Here is a 19,232-nt window from a genome sequence, read left to right as displayed (position 1 = left end):
GGATATTACCACTAAAGGCATTTCAAACTGTATGTTGTATCTCTGGGTTTAAAAAAAAAGAACACATATTTCCTTTTGCTTGTGCTTAAGTAAAACAACACTTAGGGACTTAAGTTTCTTTCTTTCTTTTTTTTTAAAATTTTTTTTTCAACGTTTATTTATTTTTGGGACAGAGACAGACAGAGCATGAACGGGGGAGGGGCAGAGAGAGAGGGAGACACAGAATCCGAAACAGGCTCCAGGCTCTGAGCCATCAGCCCAGAGCCTGACGCGGGGCTCGAACTCACGGACCGCGAGATCTTGACCTGGCTGAAGTCGGACGCTTAACCGACTGCGCCACCCAGGCGCCCCTCTTTCTTTCTTTCTTTCTTTCTTTCTTTCTTTCTTTCTTTCTTTCTCTTCCTTCCTTCCTTCCTTCCTTCCTTCCTTCCTTCCTTCCTTCAACATCATAATGGAAAGTGTGTATTTTAAATATTTCTACAAACAGATAGTTGGGTCCAAAAAATGTAATGCAATCATGCTGAAAAGCAGACCAAATATCTAATATCATAAACTTTAAAAGAGACCAGGAATAGTATTTGTACCCTATTTAAACAGAACTGCAAAAATATGTGGACCGAACACCCAAGGAAGCGAGGTTATCGCAGCGTGAGGTGGCGATGCTGGGGCGGGACCTGCCTCGGCCTGGGAAGGCCCGAGTTGCTGTTTCAGGCTGTTACCTGGAGAGGACCAGGGAATGGAGAAGGGAAGGTTGGTCTGCCTCTGAGCTTCTCCGTAAAGTTTAATCTCTTACTTCCCTTTGCCCATGCTTGGACAACAGCTCTGTAAAATACTGCACTTTTAAAAGGCCAAATTCCCTACCTTGTCTTGAACGATTTTGACACTCACTTGCCAGAAGGCAGTGTTAGGCCAAATGGGTTCTTATGGTTCCTTCCAGCTCCTAAGTGCTATAGATTAATTTTTCTTTTAATGTGTAGTTTATTTTGACAGAGAGAGAGAGAGAGAGAGAGCGAGAGAGCACATGTGCAAGTTAGGGAGGGGCACAGGGAAAGAGATTTAAGTTTCCTATTCCTACCCTGGTCCTAAAGCCATGGTTGCCTCTGAAGATTGTGTAAGAGAGGTGTATACAGTTTTATTTCCTAGAGAAGCTTCTAGGGCTCCATTATACTCTAACAACTTCTCTCTTGAGTAGGCGGTGTTAACTAAATAGCACATTATCTTAGACTCCTCCTCTGCAGCTTTTTCCCTCCTAACTGAATATCTTGGGAGCAGCTGACATCATATTCCTCCTCCTGTAATACCACTCGTGTCCCACGTGTACAGCCACGGTGTGTGTGGCTGTGAATGTGCTTCGTAACGTGAAGGTATATGACCTGCTGCAAATGTAACAGTCTTTGTATAGATTATATATGAGACAGAAGTTGTGTTTTTCTTTAGAAAAATGACATCTTATGTCTGTTTCAGGTTTTTATTTATTTAAAAGAATTTTATTTTTTTTGTGTTTTCAATAGAAAACCTCTGTAGGTGAAGGCACTGAAATAAGAATGAGATACAAAATTAAAAGCTCAAGATAGAAGGTAGACAGTGAAGGGAGACTGAGTTCTTCCCTAACTCAACTGTGTACCTTCCTGTAATTAATGTATTCTGAGAGTACTACTGAGCATCTGTGTACCAGATGCAATGCTGGGCTAAAGATGCAGGATCATAACACAGTGCTGAGGTCGAATGTTGCTCAGCCCCGAAGCCTGTGTTCTAAGTACAGTAGACATTGCATACAGAGTGTTATACCCAGAGCAGGGCATGGGCGCAGGGTCCAAAGAAAGCCTCCAAGAACAGGAGACTCTTAACACTGATTTATTGAAATGAATGGGACTTGGAAATAAGGAGGGGGTTTCCAGAAGAGAAAATAACAGGTGCAGAGACATAAGAAAAAGAGGGCATGATTTGGAAAGAGCCGGTGGAGGTTGCGGTAGAACATTGTGAATGTTGTTAATGCCACTGAGTTGTATGCTTAAAAATGGGTTAGGATGGCAGGTTTTATGTTGTATATTCTACCACAAAAAAATTAAATGGGCAAAAGTGTATGGAAGGCAGTTTATTTTACTTTTTGAGTTAATGCATTACTCACAATAAAAAGCATGTCTTCGTAGGAACCGCAGGTTGGAAGATGCAGTGACTGTGTTGGGCAGGAGATGGAGTTTGTGGGCTCCCGATTGTCAAGAGCATTGAGCTTTACTAGGAAGTGGGAAACCCTAGAAGGATTTAAGGCAAGGGAATGCTATGGTCAGAGTCATACTTTACTTTAGAAGCTCACTCTGGTGGCAGGGTGGTGAATGGATTGGAGGGACAGACACCATCAGGGACCTTTAGGGGCAAGATTCTGAGCAAGAAATCATGAGAGATTGAATCAAGGCAGGAGCAGTGGGTTCAGAGGGGAGGCATGAAGTAGATGCCTGGTGGGGGGAGTGAGACAAAGCCATATCTCAGAGGTAAGAAGAAAAATCCCAGGAGGGCAGAGGGGGAGGTGTCACAGGAGGGAAGATTCCAGACCAAGGTTCAGTGCTGATGCCTTGGAGGTATCAAATAACATGATGATTGACAGCTGTCATTTTGAGGATGCAGAGGAGAGGCAGACACAGGTGGAAGGGGGTTGAAGAGAGATGGGAAATGAGGGGACCCTGTGAACCATGCTTCATGGAAGAGGAGAGAATGCATGTAATACATGTAGCACATGGAAAAGTGGGGCAATAGCATGTCCTTACCGAACATCTAATATGTGCCCACTCTCTGTGTTCATCATCCTTTAAACTGTTCTTCCAGAAGCCTGGAGAGCTAGGTGGTAGTGCATGTTTTTAATATTTGTTTGTTTATTGTAAAGTTTATTTATTTTGAGAGAGAGAGTGCAGGGGAGGGGCAGAGAGAGGGAGAGACAGAATCCAAAGCAGGCTCTGTGCTGTCAGCGAGGAGGCCAACACAGGGCTCGAACTCATGAATGGTGAGATCACGACCTGAGCCGAGATCAAGAGTTGGATGCTTAATTGACTGAGCTACCCAGGCGCCCCGTGTGTTGTTTTTAAAAGAGGTAATGGGTTTTCTTTGGGGGGTGGTGCTCAGTCTCCTAGGGCTGCCATAACAAAGTGCCCCAAATTGAGTGACTTAAACAACAGAAATGTGTTCTGTCTCAGCTCTGGTGGCTAGAAGTCCAAAATGAAGGCGTCAGCAGGGCCATGCACCTTCTGTAGGGAAACCCTTCCTTGCCTCATCCTAGCTTCTGCTGGTTGTGGGCATTCCTTGACTTGCAGTTGTATCCCTCCAGTCCTCCTCCATGGCACATGGAGCTGTCTCTGCGTCTCTGTGTGCTCTGTACGTTTCCATGATGTTCTTTCTGGGTTTCTGTGTCTAAATTTCCTTCTTATAAGGACACCAGTCATTGGATTAGGGCCCACCCTAATTCACTGTGATCTCATCTTGACTATATTTGCAGAAACCTGTTTCCAAATAACACATTTGCAGGTGCAGGGTCTTAGGAAATGGAATGTATCCATTTGGGGGACACAAGTCAACCTACAGCCCATCTAATTTCAAAGTTCATGCTTATCTTCTTCTACTCTTTAGAAAAAAAATCCCTGCCCCTAGTTTCCTCATCTTATTCAATAAAGTATTTTGATGAAATGATCCAAAGTTTTTTTTCAGATCTGAAATGATGTGAAAATGGCTAAAAAGTTTTCAACTGACCATCATAGAAACTCTTGAGGGGAAGCAGTTGGTCTTAATTGGGTAAAAGGTCAAAGCTGAACTGCAGGGAGGAGAGAACCACTGCGGTGGGTGCTCCGCTGTGGGGTAGGTTGGGATGCATCCATAGCACCCGAGCAGAAAGGTACTCACCCAACCCTTCATCATGGCTTAATTTTAATTGTAGGTTCAAAGTTTGTGGGGCGCCTGGGTGGCTTGGTCGGTTAAGCGTCCGACTTCGGCTCAGGTCATGATCTCATGGTCCGTGGGTTCGAGCCCCGCGTCGAGCTCTGTGCTGACAGCTCAGAGCCTGGAACCTGTTTCAGATTCTGTGTCTCCCTCTCTCTCTGCCCCTCCCCTGTTCATGCTCTGTCTCTCTCTGTCTCAAAAATAAATAAACGTTAAAAAAAATTAAAAAAACAAACAAACAGTTTGTATTTAAAAAAAGGCCTTGCTTCCTTTCCTGGTTGAAATTTTGGGGAGTATGTGTCGAAGAGGTGGCTATGCATCGGAAAATAAGGAGAAACTTCATTTGAATCAATCTTTAACCAGGAAATCTGTTCAAATAAAGCATTAATAACATTTGCTCTGTTCTTGGTGCTTGTAGTATCGAGATGAAAAGATAAGGGTGTGACATCAGGGCTTTATAGTCTGGAACTAGAGACATGGTCAAGACTGGAATCTTTTTCCATTCTTCCTGTTCTTCCCTACCATGCGAGCACATCACACACATTTCCACTGAAGCTAAAGACCCGAGAGCTTCGTTGTCCTCAAATTACTAATGAGTTTTCAGGAATCTGGAGTGTTGCATTTCATCTCTTCTAAGAAACCGCAAATTCTCGGATGTACTGTTAATAGTATTTGTTCATTGGGGCGCCTGGGTGGCTCAGTCAGTTCAACGTCTGACTTTGGCTCAGGTCATGATCACGTGGTTCATGAGTTCGAGCCCCGTGTTGGGGTCTCTGCTGTCAGTGCACACCCTGCTTGGGATCCTCTGTCCCCCTGTCTTTCTCTGTCCCTCTCCCCCCTTCTTTAAAAAATAAACATTTAAAAAAATAGTATTTGTTCGTTAAAGGGAAACAGTGCTGCAAGTTAAAAGACGAAAAGGCAATGCTTTAATTTTACTTAAACATGTTATGCTTATTAACACTGTTTTTTATTTAATCAGACATATATGTTGACTGTGACACTCCTGTGCATAGTAGTTAAGTAAACCAAGTTTCGGTTTTCCTGAAACATCTTCACATGCAGTAACTTACCAGAATTGCTTTTCAACTGGGAGTAATCCGTGTCTTGCTTTATTTTCCTCACACAGGATGTCTGTGAAGCAGACTTTCTTAAAAGAGAGGCCTGCGATTTTCTAAGTACCTGGCACCCATTTTGCAAATTTTGGAGCATATTTACAGGTGATAAACAGCTTTGCCACAAGGACTGCCTAACTGGCTGGCTGTCAGTGCACTTCAAGTCCAAAGTTGTAAATGTATAATAAACAATTGTGTCTTAGGATTGATGGGGCATCATCTTCCTGGTCTCTGTTCATCTTCCTCGTCACTCCCTTGGCAGTGGGCCTCTCACCTGGGCACCCAACAGTTTGCCTGTCAGTGGGCTGCAGGCTCTCCCTGCTACCTAACTCTCCAGGGGGGTGCCGGGGGAGACGGGTGGGCTGTTTGCACAACGAGAGGAATTGAGGAAGTGGCTAATGTAGAAACAACCAGATAGAACAAATTATCTCCGATTTTTGGTCATGTGGGCTCAGTGATGGTATCTGTGACTTTCAGCCTGGGATCCACATACGTTCGTGACCCTCAGTGAAGTGGAAGTCCCTGTGGAGAAGACCCTGGCCGGGGGTGCCTGGGTGGCTCAGTCGGTTAACTGCCCGACTTTGGCTCAGGTCATGATCTCGTGGTTCTTGGGTTTGAGCCCCGTGTAGGGCTCTGTGTTGACAGCTCGGAGCCTGGAGCTTGCTTCAAATTCTGTGTCTCCCTCTCTCTCTCTGCCCCTCCCCCTTCACCACTCACACTCCATCTCTCTCAAAAATAGACAAACATTAAAAAAAAAAAAAAATTAAAAAATGAAGGACCCGGCCCTCTGCTTCCAGCATGCCCTTCGTCCCTTCTGTCACCTGCTCTCTATCCTCCCCACTGGTTGGAATTTCCTTAAGAAAAAGTGTAGGTGAGGGGTGCCTGGGTGATGCAGTCGATATTAAGCATCTGACTTCAGCTCAGGTCATGATTTCACGGTTAGTGAGTTCGAGCCCCACATCAGGTTCTGCATTGACAGTGCAGAGCCTACTTCGTATCTCCTGTCTCCCTCTCTCTCTGCTTCTCCCCAACTTTCTCTCCCTCCCTCTCTCTCTCTCTCTCTCAAAAATAAATAAATAAGTAAAAAAGTGTAGGCGAAGGAGCAAGAGTTGAGAGTCAGAAAAACCTGCATTTTAATCTCACCTGTGATTCTGGGCAAATTACTAACCGCAGAGGGCCTCAGTTTCGTAGTGTGAATAAAAAGTACTCCTTTCATCACATGTTGGTTGTAAGATGCTTTTTCAAAAAGGAGGTAACATGAATCTCCCTGGTTGTATATTAGACCTCAATAAATATTAATCGTATTTTGTCCCTCTTTACCATCTTTTAAAAACAGTTTTCCATCAGATTCTGAGGAAGGAACATTAAAATGAATGATTAAATAAGATTTTTTTGCATTACAGTTTTAAGTAACCTGTATGTTAAAATTTTGCCATTTCCCAACTTGCGTTGTGAATGAGAAGTTATTTTTTTCTCCCCAAAGGCAGACTCTGCCTCTACAATAAATATTGCACTCTTACTTAACATATGGGAAATTGGATAATATATAGAGAAACTTCTGAGGTGCCAGGTTTGGAGAAACCTTACGTTTGGAACCAGAGATTGCTTTTGATCTAGTCTGCCAGACTCTTTTCCTTCATACAGTCTTAATCATTGTTGTTTCTAGAGATCTTACAAGTCAGATCTTCAGCCCCTACTCTTCATGTGTACTTTGGACATCAATGACTTTAAGCATATGCTTAATTTTTTTTTTAATTATTTTTTTGAGAGAGAGAGAATGAACAGGGGAGGGATAGGAGGAGGGGCAGAGAGAGAGGGAGACACAGAATCCGAAGCAGGCTCCAGGCTCTGAGCTGTCAGCACAGAGTCTGAAGCGGGGCTCAAACCCACAAACCATGAGATCATGACCTGAGCCGAAGTTAGACGCTTAAACAACTGAGCCACCCAGGCACTCCTAAACATGTATTTTCAAATCAAACCCTCTAGGTTCAAAATCACAACTCCATGTATTCAGGTATGTTACCACAGGCAAGTTGCTTAACCTCCGTAAGCTTCGGTTTTGTCATCTGTAAATGGTAATCCGCACATCACAGAAGTGTTGTACTTCTATTTGGACCACTTAGTTCAGATTTGGATATACATAGAATGAAATGCACTCTATGGGGGTGTGGTTGTGGCTTATTAATAATTTTCCGAAGTCATGACTGTCCTGTTTTGCCAGTGATTTTGATATCCGTGTTCTTCATTTTTCATTTTTCTCTGCTGAGTTGATTATCCCAAAACAAAGCTCACTTTTTTTTTTAATGTTTATTTATTTTTGAGAGAGAGAGAGAGAGAGAGAGAGACAGAGCACAAGCAAGTGAGGGACAAGAGAGAGGGAGACACAGAATCTGAAGCAGGCTCCAGGCTCTGAGCTGTCAGCACAGAGCTGGATACAGGGCTCAAACTCTCGAGCTGTGAGATCGTGACCTGCGCAGAAGCCAGAAGTTTTAACCCACTGAGCCACCCAGGCGCCCCCAAACCTCGCCTTTAAATTTCAAGGTTGATAATTTGCTGCCACCTAGAGGCTAATATGGAAAAAGCAGAACATGTAATTACTAAATTACTTAGATTGGGAATATAAAATCTCAAAGGTCATCTTGGAGGCCTTGAGGCCAACTGTGGACAACTCTATGACCCCCTTTTCTGAGATATTTAATTTCCCTGGTAGCCTAACTAAATGCTTGAATCGTATCAGAATCCCTCTAGATTCTTTTTGGAATTGGGCAGCTGTGCATAAACCACTGTTAGTACTTACATATTAAATGTTTCTTCTTAAGCAGATTTGCAAACTAGTATTTATTAAAAAGCATGAAAGAGGCTTTGTGTTTTAAGGCATGGTTTAGAGCCAGGGTTTTTTGTTTTTTTTTTTTTTTTTTTTTGAGTCTTGTTCTAGTTGGAGATTTGAGAAGTCTGAGCAAAACATTAAAAATAAAGAATGTTTACAATTAACTTTGTTACGGTTCGTACTGTATTGCCTTATATGATTGTCACCATGTAGTCCTCTTCTGTCCTCAGTCTCCTACTCTTCGTCACATAATGTGGTACAGGGGATAAATTTGCAAGCACACATGGACCCTCTTCAGTGATTTCTGACCATACACGACTTACCCACAGTCGGATTTGGCTGGAGTCGGCGTGTGAGGGTTCCAATGACAGACAGCAGGGGGTGGGCCCAGTAAGGCCTGTGTGCTAAAGTACCGGGTTGGATTTTGTCTTGAAAACAGCAGGGAACCACTAACGGACTCTAAGCTGGAAAGGGGGACATGGTCAGGTTTCTATCACAGGAGTGTTACTTGGGCCATCCGAAGACATTTTAGAGGGGGCCTGTAGAAGCAGTTACTCATTGAGCTTTTCCGTCTACGGACTGTACCTGTCACATTGTCTGTGCATTAGAAGACTTACTCATTCTCTGTTTGCAACTCTGGTTCTCGGTTTTTGGAATTGTTTTATTTGTAGTTTATGCCCTTAGCGGTTCTGTAAACACCTTTCCGGTGGGCACTGTTTTGGTACTGTTGTGCTAATGATTATTGCTGTAATAATTATTAAGTACCGTTAGCAGTTGATATGCAGCGGACCCTGCAACAGGTGTCTTTGTCCTTGTACACAATGTCCATACATGCTGTGTCATTGATCCACATACTTCTCTTAGCTTTGCCATGGTGCTGGCTGCTTGTTGAACAGCGTGGTTATTCTCACCCCTTCCTTTTCCGCCTGCCTGTGAAGTCTGTCATCTGCTGCCTGGCATCTTGCTTTGGGCTGGATGCCACATTGCTGCTATGGCTGAACTAGCGCGTCTCAGAAATGGACGTGGGGGTGGTGTGGAACCGTGATTGCTTTAATCCCCAGTGGCAGAAAGAGGCGAAGAGCAGGAGAAGGAGGAGACCTTTCTCTAGTTCCCTATGCAAAAACTCTGTTGCCAGAGGAGACTAAGAAAACCCAAACCTCTGTGACTACGGTAAAACAAGTGAGGCCAGCGGCCCCCTGCCTTAGCTGTAAAATTCAAGAGGGCACCAAAATGCCCTGTGATCAAGACAGACAATGTTAATGCAATATTCAAAAAAATTAAAATGAAATGAGGATGAACAAAATACTAACCTTTAAATTTTTTTTAACGTTTATTTATTCTTGAGAGACAGAGAGAGACAGAGCATGAGCATGGGAGGGGCAGAGAGAGAGGAAGACACAGAACCCGAAGCAGGCTCCAGGCTCTGAGCTGCCAGCACAGAGCCTGATGCAGGGCTCGAACTCACAAACCGCGAGATCATGACCTGAGCTGAAGTCAGATGCCTAACCAACTGAGCCACCCAGGTGCCCCCTAACCTTTTAAATAAAGACAAGATCAGGGGGTGCCTGGGTGGCTCAGTCGGTTAAGCATCTGACTGTTGGTTCAGCTCAGGTCATGATCCAGTGATTTGTGGGCTCAAGCCCTGTGTCAGGCTGTGTGCTGACAATGTGAAGCCTGCTTGGGATTCTCTCTCTCTCCCTGCCCCCATTTCTCTTTGCCTCTCCCCCTCTCTCCCTCTCCCCCCCACCCCAAAATAAATAATAAACTTAAAAAAAAGTTAAATGAAGACAAGATCAGAGGTGGCTCAGTCAGTTAAGTGTCTGACTTTTGATTTCTGCTCAGGTCACGATCTCACGGCTCGTCGATTAGAGCCCCACGCTGGGCTCTGTGCAAACAGTGGAGCCTGCTTGGGATTCTGTCTCCCTTTCTCTCTGCCCCTCCCCCCTCAAAATAAATAAATAAACTTTTAAAAAAATGTTTAAAAAAAAAAACAAGATGAGAAACAGTGCTGTGCAAAGCCATTTTGGAGCCTTGAGGTGGAAGGAAAAATCAGTAATACTGAGCCTACTTAAAATTTTGATATTTTGTGCATCATAGATTCTTTGAATTAACTTTGATATTTGAAAACTATTGCATGAAAATATTAAAATTATTTATATTGAGTTTTTTGGTGCCACCTTACATTTTGCGCCCAAGGTTTGGGGGCCTTGCTGACCTAACCCTAGCGTTGGGCATGGTTGGTTGGCAGAGAGACGGAAGGGTTGCTGAGGGTCAGATGCCTTCTTGGCCACTTGAGAAATACCAGATTCTTCCTGAAGGGACCACTGTGGTCGGCCCTCTTCCAGAGGAGTGAGTGTGGCCATGTTGGTCTTAAATAACTTGGAAAGCTTTTATGTGAGTGTTGGTCATTTCTGCATACGTTAGGACTTTTTAAAGGTTATCTGGATGATATATATATATTTTTAAAAGCTACAGGAAGGTGTTTCCTACCTCCACTAACAATGGAAAGAAATGTAATAAATTATTTTAGTTTTTCTGGAATAAAATTTTTGTAGGCATTGAGTTTGTTCAGTTCACGACTGAGGTTAAGTTGCTGGATTTGATTAGCAGAGGAAATTAGAGACATTTACAAACCTCTTTCCTTGTTAGTGTAAATTAGTCTGATTTACTAGTTTAACATTTGAAGCCTTGGCAAGATCCCATTCTTGGCCTCTTAACTCTTCTCCTTTGCAGTAACTATATTGTGGAAACGAACAGAATCTGAGCGAATGCTGTATTTTTTAAATTCGTATTTTGGCAGAGTGCAATTTGGCGGTTTTTAGTGGTAGCTCAGACTTTCTTTTGTCCTGTAGAGGGAGAGCCAGGTCATTTGAAGGTATAGAAAGTTGATGTGTGGATCCGGTCTAATTGGTTTTATTCTCATTGGGGCAGTAAAGAAGCCTAAGGGAGAATTTTACACAGCCTTCATACCTTACGGACTCTTTTTTTAAATCCCCAACAAGGTCTGCTGAGAACAGACCCAGTACCCGAGGAAGGAGAAGATGTTGCAGCCACGATCAGTGCCACAGAGACCCTATCAGAGGAGGAGCAACAAGAACTAAGAAGAGAACTTGCAAAGGTAAAGAAGCATTCCTTTCGGAACTTCCTGTTTTGCCCTTACAGTGTCATTTGTGTTTCTAAAGCACAAGGTAGGGGCGCCTGGGTGGCGTAGTCGGTTAAGCGTCCGACTTCAACCAGGTCACGATCTCCCGGTCCGTGAGTTCGAGCCCTGCGTCGGGCTCTGGGCTGATGGCTCAGAGCCTGGAGCCTGTTTCTGATTCTGTGTCTCCCTCTCTCTCTGCCCCTCCCCCGTTCATGCTCTGTCTCTCTCTGTCCCAAAAATAAATAAACGTTGAAAAAAAAAAATAAATAAATAAAGCACAAGGTAACAATGCATCATTGGTTCCAGGGGAGAGAAAGCAACATGCATTTACTTTTCCTAGAGGTCTTGAGTGGGGGAGAAGAAATACAAGAGCATGATACCAGTTTGTTTTTATAGGAAAAAGGGTCTATAATGGGTGAAGGGAGTCTGAGAAGTAGAGTGTGATGGAGGAAATGGATGAGAGGAGGAATAGTGGATACCGTCTCAGGGGCTGCACTAAGTCTGATACCCTTGGCTTTGCCCCTCCATCAGTGACTCTGGCGTCTCCTTTGCTGTGTTGTGGATATAGGCACTTTGAGCCCTCTTTCCTTCCATCCCTTTCTCTCTCTTTTTCTTAAAATTAACCACTTGAAAGTGTACAATTCAGTGGCATTTAGCACATTCACATTGTTGTACAGCTATCACCTCTGTGTAGTTCCAGAACAATTTTATCATTCCCAGGGGAGACGCATACTCATTAAACTGGCGTCCTCAATCTCTCCTCCCTCATACCCTGGCAACAATAGTCAGCTTTATGTCTTGTCTGTATGAATTTACTGATTCTGGATATTTTATTTAAATGGAATCATATAATATGTTACTTTGTGTATATTTTTTAGGTTCACTTAGCATAATGTTTTTTGAGGTTCATTCTTGTTGTAGCACGTATTGGTACTTTACTATTTTTTATGGTTGAATAATATTCCATTTTTTGTGTCTTCCACATTTTGTTTCTCTCTTTGTGTGTTGATGGACATTTGTGTGGTTTCCACATTTTTATAATTGTAGGCACTGAGCTGGGAACGTTTGTTTAAAAGTACTTGTTTGAATACCTGTTTTTAGTTCCTTTGGATCTATATCTAGAAGTAGGATTGCTACATCAGATGATAATTCCACGTTTAACTTTTTTTTTTTTTTTAATTTTTTTTCAACGTTTTTTATTTATTTTTGGGACAGAGAGAGACAGAGCATGAACGGGGGAGGGGCAGAGAGAGAGGGAGACACAGAATCAGAAACAGTCTCCAGGCTCCGAGCCATCAGCCCAGAGCCTGACGCGGGGCTCGAACTCACGGACCGCGAGATCGTGACCTGGCTGAAGTCGGACGCTTAACCGACTGCGCCACCCAGGCGCCCCCCCACGTTTAACTTTTTTGGGGAACTGCCGAACTACTCACAGCAGGGGCACCATTTTACATCCCAGTCAGCTATTTCTCTACATCTTTGCCAATATTTGTTATTTTCTGTCTTTCTGAGTGTAAAGTGGTATCTCATTGTGCTTTTGATTTGTATTTCCCTCATGACTAATGATATTGAGCATTCGTGAGCTTATTAGCCACTTGTACACCTTCTTTGGAGAAATATCTATTCAAATTCTTTGCCCAGTTTTTCTTTTAATTGTCTGTTTTGTTGTTGAGATATTGAGCTCTTTATATATTCTGGGTATTAGACCCTTACCAGATATATTTTCTCCTGTATGTTTTTTCACTTTCTTCACAGTGTCTTGATGCTCATGAGGTTTAAATTTTGGTGGAATCTGGAGCGACTGGGTGGTTCAGTCGGTTAAGCGTCCGACTTCGGCTCAGGTCATGATCTTGTGGTTAATGAGTTCGAGCCCTGCATCGGGCTCTGTGCTGACAGCTGTGAGCCTGGAGCCTGCTTCAGATTCTGTGTCTCCCTCTTTCTCTCTGCCCCTCCCCTGCTCACTGTCTCTCAAAAATAAACATTAAAAAAATTTAAATTTTGATAAAATCTAATTTTTCTTTAGTTGCTTTTGCTCTTGGTGTTATATCTAAGAACCCATTTTGAAAGTTCAGATCATGAAGATTTACCCCTATGTTTTTTTCTCAGACTTTTAGCTCTTATATTTAAGCCTTTGATCTATTTCTTTTTTTTTTTTTAATTTTTTAACATTTATTCATTTTTGAGAGACAAAGTGTGATCAGGCAATGGGCAGAGAGAGAGGGAGACACATAATCTGAAACAGGCTCCGGGCTCTGAGCTGTCAGCACAGAGCCCAACACAGGGCTCAAACTCACGGACCACAAGATCATGACCTGAGCTGAAGTCAGATGCTTAACTGAGCCACCCAGGTGCCCCAACAAATGATAGCTTTCAGTTTGGAAAGGTTTTACATCAGAGTCACTGCCTGAGATCGTTGTAGACATTTAAATAAAATAGGGATAAAAAAAATCCCCTCTCATTTTTTGGGTTAATTTTAGAGATGTAATTTGCATGCCATCAAATTCTACCTCTTTCGTTTATGTGTATTCACAAGGTTGTACAGTTATCACCACTATCTAATTCAAAACATTTCATCACCCAAAAAAGACACCCTGTTCTATTAGCAGTCACTCCCAGCCTACCCTTTGTCTCCAACCCTTGGCAACCACTGGTCTACTTTCTATTTTTATAGATTTGCCCCATTCTAGGCATTGCATACAAGTGGGGTCAGACAATGTGTGGTCTTTTGGGACTGGCTTCCCTCACGTAGTATTTTTTCAAGGTTCATCCATGCTGTAAGACATATTAGTACGCCATTCCTTTTCCTGGCTAAATAATATTCCATTTTATAGCTATCTGCCATGTTTTGGTTATCCATTCTTCAGTTGTTGGAGATTTAGGTTGTTTTCACTTTTTGGCTGTTAAGAATAATGCCACTGTGAATACTTGTGTACAGGTGTTTTGTGCAGTTGTATGCTTTCAATTTTCCTTCTATATACCTAGGAGTGGGATTCCTGGGTCCTATGATAACTCTTCTGTTCAGCTTTTTGAGGAACCACCAGAGTGGTTTACTGCCAAACTGCACCATTATCTTCCCCTTAGTAATATATGAGGGCTCCAATTTCTCTACATCCTTGCCAACCAACACTTGTGATCTTTTTTATTATAGTCATCCTAGTGGAGGTGAAGTAGGATCTCATTTGAATTTCTCACTAATGAATGGTATTGAGCATTTTCTCATATGATTATTGGTCATTTGTATATTTTCTTTGGTGAAATGTCTATTTAAAGCCTTTGTCCATTTTTAATTAGATTATTTGTCCTTATTATTGAGTTGTGTGTTCTGTGTTATGGATACTAGATCCTTATCAGATATATTCTTTGTGCTTTAAGGGTCATTCTTTTATATATATGTATTTTTCCATTTTGAAATATGTATATTTTATATACATAGTATGTGATACATAATATATATGTTGAATTAAGGAATTGTAGCCGTGATGTGCTGAGCCAGGTATATTGGTAGCACAATCTAACCGACAAAGGTAGGGAATACACTGGGTCATGTATTGTTCAGTAAGATTTATAGTGCTCTTTCTTGCCAGCTGTCATTAGGGGAAGTGAAAACTTCAGACAAGTGTCGGGGTAGAGTATGTATCTTTTAAGTCAGTTCTTTGGAGCGTCTGAAAATTCGGAGCTGGGATAGAGAAGGAGGTATTGGAAAGCTAATAGTGTGCAATGAGAATTAACCAGTAAACTGAGAAGTAGAATCTGAAAACCTGGGTTGAAATTCTGGTTCCTACATTATTAGTGTGATGACCTAGGGCAAATTATTTAATTTACTTGATTTTGAACCTCGTTCATTCATTGTTGCCTTTTTCTTTCCATATTCCAATTACAAATGACTTCTAAAACTGGTGCAGAATGAGAAGCACAGAGGATTATCTTTGTTCTGGACCTATCTTCTAATAATGCCATCTTCAGAACTATGTTTTGTTTGTTTTGGTAGCCACATCACATTCGATTTATCCTTCTCTCCTTTTGTCGAGTACTGTTTTTCTTCAGTTTGTGTTCTTTAAAGATTTAATCAGCAGTGAAAACAGTTTAATAGCACTACATGTTGTTTTTTAAAGTCCATGCTGTCTTTGAAATCATAGAAGTGTGAGGTCAAGGCTGAGAATATGGTTTTGCAACAAGCCAAGAGAAGCATCTTTCTAAGGGGTTGAATATTAATGACTATCTCACTTTTTCAGCTTCCTGGGACAAAAGGTCTCTCCCACATGAGGTCTGTTTCTTTCTGTGGGTCTGCCTCTTTCCCTCTGTTTTTCTGGCTCAGCTTGTTGGCCTACTCTGTAAGTCTTTTACTGTCCTTCTTAGCCTCTGCATAGAGTTTTTGGCCTCATCGAGTATATTTAGGCTTCCATTTCTCATAATCTCACTGTGCCCTACCTGTACTTCAGGGCTTCTTTATCTAAGTCTTCCCAGCTTCTTCTCCCAATGTTATCTCAGTTTCTCAAGCTGGATTTCTGAATGAGAGAGACTGGAGTATCTCTTTTTACATCAGGCACATCACTCACTGATTGGTGGCTACTTGATGGGTTGGCTGTCCTTGGGTTAGGGGCCCACCTCTAACTGCCCAGTTAAGGCTGGTCAGTCAGTGTCAGGGGGTCCACACAGGACTTCTGTGGGGCTCTCCGGGGGAGATAGTTTGATTTGTTTATGTCTGTGGCTTTGGCAGGCCCTGGGACGGACATTTCCAGATAAACTCACATGAAATATATGGGAAGGTTGGCTTTCAGTTTGGCTTGGCTATGCGCGTTTTGGTGGAGAGTAGAGATAGGTTTCATTTGGTACACAAATAGGAGTTTTGGGGGCTTTCTACTAGAACTGGCAAGCCGGAAATGCAGACCAGAGGTCAGAAGAGTGGATGTTAGAATAATTTGAGTATCTTCTGTGTGGAGGTTCGAGCCCTAAGCTTCCATGACATAGTTGAGTAAAGACACGCAGAGAGAGGAGAAGGCTGAGGACAATTCAAGATAGAAATATAAGGAAGAGAAGAGACGCTCTACAGGAGAGATCGGCACGTAACCAGTTTACTTATTAACTGGTTTTTAAAGAGATCAGTGAATCAAAAAAGTTTTTAAATTTCTCCAGAACTTTTAGTATAGTTTTGCACTAATAATATTAACTTTGCTATATTTTTACCCCATCTCCCTTCCTCATAGGTAGAAGAAGAAATCCAGACTCTGTCTCAAGTGTTAGCAGCAAAAGAGAAGCATCTAGCAGAGATCAAACGGAAACTTGGGATCAATTCACTGCAGGAACTAAAACAGAACATTGCCAAAGGCTGGCAGGATGTGACAGCAACATCTGCGTATGTCCCCTTGATCATACATTTTTCTAGAGAATGTAAAGGACACTTTTGCTCCTTTTGTCTGGGTAGGGGAACTGAAAGGGGCTGAGGGATGCTTCTGTGACTCTTCTTTATACTACACAGGGCACTCCCCCCCGCCCAGTTCTCAAGTGTACCTGACTCTTCTCTAACTTTGGTCTTTCAGACTGTTCTAGGGGATAGAAAGAAAACCAGCCTCGTATGTGAGTTGAAGAACTAACATTTACGTTCCAAAAATGTTATATATTGACTTGCCAGAAATGCACCTATGTCACTTAGTCCTCAGAATAACCAAATAGGGTGGGTGGTGAGATAGCCTGAGAGAAGGAAACGGATCAGATAAGTTTTGAGGTCACAAAACTCAAAATGTAAGGGCAGCATTTGAACTCAGATTTGACCAAGTACAGAGCCAGTCTTCTTTTTACTTCCTCATAAGACTCTTGGCTCATCGTCTCTGATATGTGCTGGTGGCAGAGGCCCACCCCTTAATCTTCTTGTCTTTTTGATCACATACATTTTGATACGGCCTTAATCATGATGCAGTTTTGTTTCCTAGCATAAGGAGGAGCAAGCTTCTGGTAACAGATTCTGAAGTATGTTCTATAAAATTTTTTTTATAAGTTTACTTAGTTATTTTTGAGAGAGAGCACATGTGCATGAGTGCGGGGCAGAAAGAGAAGGAGGGAGAAAGTCTCAAACAGGCTTCATGTTATCAGCACAGAGCCCGATGTGGGGCTCGAACTCATAAACCAGGAGATCGTGACCTGAGTGGAGATCAAGAGTTGGACGCTTAACTGACTGAGCCACCCAGGTGCACCTGAAGTCTGTGTTCATCCATGCGCTGAGCTGGTTACCAGCAGCAGTGTGGCTGACTGCATCTTGACATGACAACACTAGGACACTAGGACACTAGGTACACACTAGGGTGTCTACCCCCTTTGGTCCACTTCTGACCCATATAAGTCCATATAAGATTCTTTGTGAATCACCATAAGCTTTTTATTTTTAGTATTTTTTCTTGATGGGATAAGTAAAAATGCCTGAGCATCCCTGTCAATAACAGGAGGATCTTAACCTCTTTGTAGCTACCATGTTCGTTTGGTTTTGTTTGTCCTTCATTAATCCCTGGGTAGATGGGAAGAGGAAGGTGGTAAATGATAGCTTTATGCTATAGCAAATATCATACTTGAGTCATTTTCAGTATTCCGTCAAGAGTCCACAAGTCCTTATGTGGTAGCTCTGCAGATATGCAAAATTAAAAAAAATTCTTTGCGGCCATATAACTTACTTGGATAAAAAGTACACAGGGACCTTACCTTGCTTCTGGTCCCTTTTTAGGGAATAAAGATATAAAAGGCATGTGAGGAATTTGATTTCATTTTTGTTTGGCTTTAGTGGAGAAGAATAAGAGGTATAATTTCAGCCTCTGGCTGATTTTCAGCTTTTCTCTATGACTATTTTTACCCCTTACCCCGATTTCCTTGGCCCTGCCTTTATAGGCGTCTGTTTGGCTGTCCTAGGGCACTGCCGAAGATTGAGCCTGCATGATGGTTAACGATATAACGATGTGATGATGTTGTCCTGGTGGTTATGAAGGATTTGGGATGTTCTAAAAACAATTTTTTTTTTAAAAGGTTTTTGAGAGCTCTCCAAGAGGTGGTGATCATTCTTTAAATTATTGCTATTAGAAAAGGTTAGCTTACCTTTTCTTTACTCTGTTCTTTTATAATTTAATATAGATACAAAAAGACCTCTGAAACCTTATCTCAAGCTGGACAGAAGGCATCGGCTGCTTTCTCATCTGTTGGATCGGTCATCACCAAAAAGCTGGAAGATGTAAAGTATGTCCTCATTTCTCCTTGCTCATTAAGTAGCTGAGGCAAATTAAAATACATTGTGGTTGCATGTATTTCCTGACTTTGTGGATAATGCTGGATTCTCCTGTCTTCAAGTGAGGGAGGCCTCTCCTTCAAACCAGGACCTGAAATATTGTCTCAGTTATTTTAGGCGTAGCCTTCTGGCTCTTAGGCATAGCGTTCAAAATAATCATCTTGTGAGTACTTTTAAGGTTGTTGGAAAATTCTGGTTGTGCATTTGTGTCCTTTTAGTCCTTCCTGATCATGCAGGGTAAGTATGTCTTTTGTGGTTGCAAGTTTGTGGTTGTGGGCCGAGCCTGTGGTCCTCCTGGTGACAGGTCCAGGAGTGCTGCCTGCACGCATGGACCGAGACCGGCTTCAGTTCTGCGTGGTACACTGTTATACCATGGTGCGATTACCACATGCTCATCCGTGTCCTGGTTTGTACTAATGTGTAATCTCTCTCTACGTTCATGCCTAGGCCCACATCTTGATATTGAGCTTTGCTTTTTGTTTTGCATCTATATTTCAGATGAGTCTGCAGAATTTTCCTGGCAGTTTTAATAAAACCACTTCACAGTGCTTTTGTGCATCCACCCTGCTCCCCCCCCCCCGGCCCTGCCCCCGCCATGTTGATTCAAATAGCACTGAAAGTGACAAACATGGTTTAAATTTGCTGTGCTTCTGTTGGCATGAAAGTGTTTTTGTTTTACTAACAAAACCCTCAGATTGCATGACTTTGTGTTTTTCATTTGTGGGGAATGTAGCTTTTACAACCAGAATTTTGTTGGTTGAATAAGTTTCGCAACCAATGTATATTTATTACGTACCCAAAAATCCAAAGGACTTCTTGTATTTGGACCATCATCATTCTAAGCGTCTGTGTAATAAACATAGCTTACTTGCTTTCTTTTGGCAATTTATGTACATCTCTGAGGTGCTCTCATGTCTCTCTATGCCAGCTTGATTGTCTAGACCTTTAGAGTCCAGTTTAAGCCTTACA

At 42.3% G+C, this 19,232-nt stretch overlaps 1 protein-coding gene across 2 annotated transcripts in view; it reads left to right on the top strand.

The window, feature by feature from the left end:
* The window catches only part of TPD52 (tumor protein D52), a 112,282-nt gene that overhangs the window by 77,584 nt on the left and 15,466 nt on the right, over positions 1-19,232 (top strand). For both annotated transcript variants that reach the window (XM_047074067.1, XM_047074066.1), the window contains exons 2-4: positions 10,863-10,978; positions 16,207-16,355; positions 18,113-18,214. In XM_047074067.1, the coding sequence (XP_046930023.1) occupies positions 10,863-10,978; positions 16,207-16,355; positions 18,113-18,214 (367 nt within the window). The remainder of the gene's footprint in view (positions 1-10,862; positions 10,979-16,206; positions 16,356-18,112; positions 18,215-19,232) is intronic.

Source organism: Lynx rufus, unplaced genomic scaffold (genome assembly GCF_022079265.1).
Source record: "Lynx rufus isolate CCGP_SWC_20201006 ecotype Redwood Valley unplaced genomic scaffold, mLynRuf1.p SCAF_12, whole genome shotgun sequence".
NCBI lineage: Eukaryota > Metazoa > Chordata > Mammalia > Carnivora > Felidae > Lynx > Lynx rufus.
Note: the sequence above shows the minus strand (reverse complement) of the source record. Positions and strands in the feature narration are given on the sequence as shown.